General features: G+C 43.0%; 1 protein-coding gene across 6 annotated transcripts in view; it reads right to left on the bottom strand.

Annotated features, from left to right (window-relative positions):
• Positions 1-1,655: 1,655 nt before the first annotated feature.
• The window catches only part of Gpr143 (G protein-coupled receptor 143), a 33,258-nt gene continuing 28,913 nt past the window's right edge, over positions 1,656-6,000 (bottom strand). For all 6 annotated transcript variants that reach the window (XM_060375158.1, XM_021627239.2, XM_021627238.2 and 3 more), the window contains one exon: positions 1,656-2,087. In XM_060375158.1, coding sequence (XP_060231141.1) covers positions 1,993-2,087 — 95 coding nt within the window. In that variant the 3' untranslated portion in view covers positions 1,656-1,992. The remainder of the gene's footprint in view (positions 2,088-6,000) is intronic.

Genomic DNA, 6,000 nt, shown 5'->3' with positions numbered 1-6,000 from the left:
CCAGGCACAGACATACATGCAAACAAAGTGTTCATACATGCAAGATAATTTTTTAAGTGTGTGTCACTGTATCATTTTTTGTCTACTCCCTCAGTGATCTGGAATCAACACGTCTAATGTGCATGCTTCTGTCTGTAGGGCCTAATTCTGTCTGCCTGGAAAATGGCTGTACAATGTTCTTTCAGCACATTCCTGTTTCAGCTCACACTGAGAAATCTCCAGTCTGTGATGGTCAGGTGGGTAACTGGAAGGCATTGGCTTGACGGGATAGTCAGAGAAATAAGGGTTCTAGTGAGCTTCAGAACCTGATTCACAAATGCCTGTCAAAGGAAGAAGGAGGATAAGGACAACTTGGGGAGTGGTCTCTGCAAAACAGGTTAGGGGTGAACCAGATGGGACCAGTTGAAATCAAGTGGCAGGGATGGCTCCATGAAGACAGCAGATTCCAATGAGTGTTAATCATGCAGGACATTAGCCCCAGCCCTAGAAGCATACCCACTGCTACCCTTCAAAACAGCCCTGTGTGCTGCCAACATCTTCTGCAGAGGTGTCTCTAAAGCCTATCCCTTGAGCACCAGCTTGCAACTCAAGAATATAGGATACTCCTAGAATTGATTGTGTTTACAGGTCTTTAGCTACAATAGAGGCTGAATATCAAATGGTTACCTCTGTCCTTTTGGAATGATTAGGAAGGAATACCCATACAAGAGAAGCTCCTGATATTGGGGGCAGGGGAGCAGACATTATTCTGCTGATATTAAAAATATAGTTGCCCCTTAGGAAATCACTCTTGGGCATCTCCTTCAGAACAGTAAGCAAGATGAGTGTGGTCTCTCAAGGAAGATGCATCAGGAATACCCAAAAATCACTAGATAGCAGCTACCAGCACCAGGGTTACACTGTGTTTGTGCAGCTTTGTGACCCCAAAAGTACAAATGCCGGTTTCACTACTTTTTGAGAATGCAAGAGTCCTAATGTATATAGGATGGGAGATGCTACATGGCAGAACTGTCTGTGATGTGCTGAAAAGTATTTGTTGCTTTTCTATATATACACTACAGTGGCTTATAACCCTAGTGCATGCTGCAACATTTCTGCAAAGAACAAAAGAGAAATCATGTGTATTTTTGTGAGTGCATATTACAAGCATACATACATACAGATAGATGGTTAGATTTTCTTTTCCAGATAGATGATTATATTTTTCCCTCTTGTTTTTGTTGTTTTGTTTTGTTTAAATTTGATTTGATATTTTTGAGATGAGGTCTTAGTAGCCTTGGCTGGCCTTAAACTGCCTAGGTAGCTCAGGCCGTCTGTGAACTCAAGGCACTACTCCTATTTCAACTTTTCTAATGTTGGTGTTAATGCATGAATCATTGTGCCCAGCTACATGTGTCATCTTAACTGAGGGAAAGGTGAACATCATAGCTCTAGGGAGTTCTTAGGCTATGTCACTACTTGACACAAAACTGGAGAGACAGCTCTGTTAAAGATATGATGTACCCCCGCCCTACTGGGACTAGAGAATGACTTGTTTCATACCTCCCAGTGCTCCACTCCCAGTCCATCCTGTTGGACTTGTCTGTCTCCTGCACCATCCAAACCTTCCAGAAGACCACTGGGTAGAGGCTATGTAGACAGAATCCACTTCAAAATGGAGTTAGACACAATGACTTTATTTAACTTTTTTCTTTAGAACTTGGATCTGGCATGTAACATTACAGCTGGTCTCAGAAGAAGTTCAAATGGTAAGTAAGAGTCAAGAGGTGCCACTGAATGTTCTAGAAGGAAGTTTCCATTTCCAAGCTCTGGTGTGTTGTTTCTCCTAGCATAAAGTGCATCTTCAGTGAGCTCCACTATGGTGACCATAGTGGAATTTGGAGGATGCTACGTTATGGTGACACTGTAATAAGAAGAAAGGCAAGAACACAATCCGAAATGAAGAGACACAGAGCCTGAAAAATAGGGGTGTGTGACTCCTATCCCATCCCTTCAGAGGTCCCCCTGGACTTGGGAAATTGAGTCAACTTCCTTTATGGTGCAGGACCCAGTTGCACTATGGATATCGACAGTGCTGGCATCAGAACCTGGAGAGGAAAAGAGGAGGCTGTGTTGGTACTGAGGTTCTAGAAGTCCTTCTATTGTTTTGTTGGTACAGGGTCATGTAGACGAGGCTTGCCTTAAACTGAATATACAATCAAGAATGACCTTGAACTTCTAATCCTCCTGCTTCCCCCTCCAAAGTGCCAGAATAATAGATATGCACCATCATGTTCATTGTATATAGTGCTGGGGACTGAACATAGGACATCATGCTAGCTAGCCAAGCTCTGTAATAACTGAGCAAAGTTGCCAGCCCATAGAAGTCCTTCCTTCAACTTCACAAAATGCTGCTAGTACTCAACAACAAAATGAAATTTTGTCTTTCTTTTTCTAGAAAGAAAGGAAGGAAAGAAGAAAGGAAGGATGGAAGATTCTTAGTCAAATCTTAGCATCTAAGGCTGGCTGTAGCGGTACATGCCTTTAATCCCAGATTAAGGGAGGCAGAGGCAGGCAAGTGTCTGTGAGTTTGAGGCCAGCTAGGTATACATAGCAAATTCCAGGACATCTAGTACTACATAGAAAAACCCTGTCTCTTGATAGGCTAAGATCAGAAGGAAGGGGAGAGGACCTCCCCTGTCAGTGGACTGGGGGAGGGGCATGGGTGGACAATAGGGAGGAGGTTGGGATTGGGAGGGGCTGAGGGAGGGGGCTATAGTTGGGATACAAGGTGGATAAACTGTAATTAGCAAAAATAAAAAAATAAAAAAGAAAAACCCCGTCTCAAAAAATAATCGACATCTAAGTTGGGTGGTGGTGGCCTATCCCTTTAATCCCAGCAATTGGGAAGCAGAGACAGGAAGATCTCTGTGAGTTTGAGGCCAGCCTCTTCTACAGAGTGAATTCTAGGATAGCTAAGACTACACAGAGAAACCCTGTCTCAGATAGGATGGATAGATAGATAGATAGATAGATAGATAGATAGAGCGAGCGAGCGAGCGAGCGAGAGATGACATGAATGTTGCCTGTATGTATTTTAAAAAGGAGGAAAAAACCCCTCTACATCATCCCTTACTACATTTAAATCTATTCATTCAGAATAAAAGGAAAAATGGAACGAACCCTACAGGAACATTTCAGGCAATTGACACATGGTTCCAGAGGAAATGTGAGTTTAATTAATGTGACCCTGGAGCCCTGGATGTGTTCTGTGGGATTAACAAACAACAAAGAGTCCATCCATGGGAAGTTGTGACATACACAGTGGGACCTACTGCCTGGCTACCTGCACTCAGCTCCAGGAAGCCCCAAAAGAAGGAATCTATGCTCTCTGTAAAACTCCCTCTTGTCCTCACACACAGTGCCACCAGCTTTCATCTTGCAACTCCTGTCCTTCAGCACCTGGAAGCACCGAAAACAATCTCTCCATCTTTCAAAGGCTGTAATTTAAACACATATCAAGATCTGCCTTCCACCTTCCCGATGGTGAGTGCTCTCTCTCACGAACAACTCCACATTTGGCTAAGGCTGAGGATCTGGCTTGCTTCCATGTATGTGGACCTATCTGCATTGCACACGTGGCACGCCTGGGTTGGCTACCCAGAGGCTATTTAAGCTGTGGGCTGGCTTTCCCCAGGGTCTGAGGATTGTTCAAGGTTCCTGGATAAACTGCATTGAAAAAAAAAAAAAAAAGATCTAACCTACAACAGCACATGCCTAATGATGCTTTGCCAAGCCAGTTTTGTTTTTATGATCATAAACTGAAGCTCTAGATACAATGACTGAGTGACAAAAGATGTTTCTCATATGATGACATAGTGCACACATCCAAGTAATCTCTAAGTTATTTGGTGTTCATTTCATGAGAAGCTGAAGAAGATCTTTCTTTCTGGCCTTGATGTCTGGAACCTGTGTGAGCATGAGAGAGAACCAGCCATACTTTGCTTCTAAAAGCCATTGCTAATTTTTCTTCAGAATAACTAATTTTGTAACATCACATTCTCTCTTTAGTTTCCAGTAAGGAAGCTCAAAAACAAAGTAGTCGCACATTTTAGTACCCTCGTGAGGTTCATTTCACCTGGCTTTCCTTGGATCTCATCATTGTTCTCTAGTCCTGTTCTATTTCCTTACAAATCAATTTTCCCTTTGTTTTAGAATATGACATGACTTACAGACAGCAGTCACAACACAGTAAAAAGGGTGGGAAAGTAAGCTCAATAAACAAGATAAAAATAAAACATTCTCATCAAGGGTCACCCTGCAGGTCTACTTAATCACTAGACCAGCACTCCTTCCTTCCGGGTAGCAAAATCCTTTGGAACAAACAGTAGACTTATTCTTTTGCTCCCAAAATACCCAGGAGCACTGGCTCTGAGCCAAGGTAGAAACTGGATATGGAGAATTCAAAGACAGAAGTCATGAATCAAAGGGGGCTTTCCCAGTATGCATGGGCAAACAGTCTCTAAGCCCCACCAGTGGATCTTGCTTACTTCTGCAGCCTCTGCTATCACTCCTATCATCCCTCAGGCATACTGGTCTACCTCTCCCTCCTCCCCTTCTAAAGGTATGGTCCTGCCAAAAGCAATTCCACAGCTCTTTTTCTGTTTGTAAAGCATCTCTCTATTTTCTCATGACCTGCTGGCCGGTGGTGATGCATGCCTTTAATCCCAGCACTCAGGAGGCAGAGGCAGATAGATCTCTGGTCTACAGAGTGAGTTCCAGGATAGCCAAGGCTACACAGAAAAACCCTGTCTTGAAAAAAAAAAACAAACCAAAAAAATGTGGTTTTTTTTTTGTTTGTTTTTTTCTCATGACCCTCTCTTTTATGTTTTATTTCAGTCTCAATTCAGGATGTTATTTCATCCATCGAGAAACTTCTGGGATACCCTATCAAAAAATGATCACCACACCTCTCTGTTTTTAATGGTACCCATTCTTAACACATTAGTTGTTGAACTCAGAACCTTGTACATGTTAAGCAAGCTCTTTGCATTTTAGTTATACCCCTTGCACCCTAAACAGTTTTGGTTCATAGTATTTCTCACTACTTGCATATCATACTACATAATTACTGTGGACTTCCTATAGTCATTTTCTTTCTTCCACTAGAATGGAGTACTCAATAAATGTATTGAGTGGATATAGCTGAGGTCAATGCCTCAACAGCAATGAAATGCGCCTTTGGAAGCCGAGGCAGCATTAAGACTGATGACCTAAGGAAGGGAGAAAGAGTAACAGTTTGAACAGAGGCAAGCATCATAATGAAAGATTACTCTAATGCACAGGGGTCACCCACTGTGGCCTTTTGAGGAAGCAGCAGCCAGACCTTCCCCAGGGGCAGATGGAGATAAATCTGAGATGACACAAGAGTGGTGAAGACAAAGCAAATGTGATCCCCTCAGGGAATCTAGAGAAGGGAACAAAAGAATGATGTTCAGCCATAGGCTCTATATAGCCAGGCTCTGATTTGAGTGTGGGTGCCATCAAGGGTAATGGAGAGCAACCATCTGGCTAGAGTGGCCAGACACTAGCTGGGAAGGCTTTTAAAAGCTTCCAGAAAAGCACCGCTGTAGGAGAGGCTGGCTGAAGGCCCTTGAAGAACATTTTGTTCTCACAGGGTCACCCTGTTTATGAACTCATCTTGGGTGCGTAAGAACTTATGAGGGATATTTGTAGTTTTGTTCAAAATGATCCATCTGGTATTATAAAATGGCTTGTGATCAAGGTCTTTGCTGAGGATACTCCCCCATGACCTCACCCTTGAGGACAAACTCAGAGTCACATGATTTTGTAAAGTGTCTGGCCTTTCATTCCCTACCCCCATCTCAATGGAGAACAGTGATGCCTAAGGACTCTCAAAGCCAACACTTCAGAAATAAAGCCTAAGTCAGACAAGGGTAGAGTGGAGTCTAGCAAGCCTGGATAGCCTTGGGGCTTTTTTTCTGTCTTATCGGTGGTCTC

The sequence above is a fragment of the Meriones unguiculatus genome, chromosome X (assembly GCF_030254825.1).
Source record: "Meriones unguiculatus strain TT.TT164.6M chromosome X, Bangor_MerUng_6.1, whole genome shotgun sequence".
NCBI lineage: Eukaryota > Metazoa > Chordata > Mammalia > Rodentia > Muridae > Meriones > Meriones unguiculatus.
This window is presented reverse-complemented; position numbering and strand designations above follow the sequence as displayed.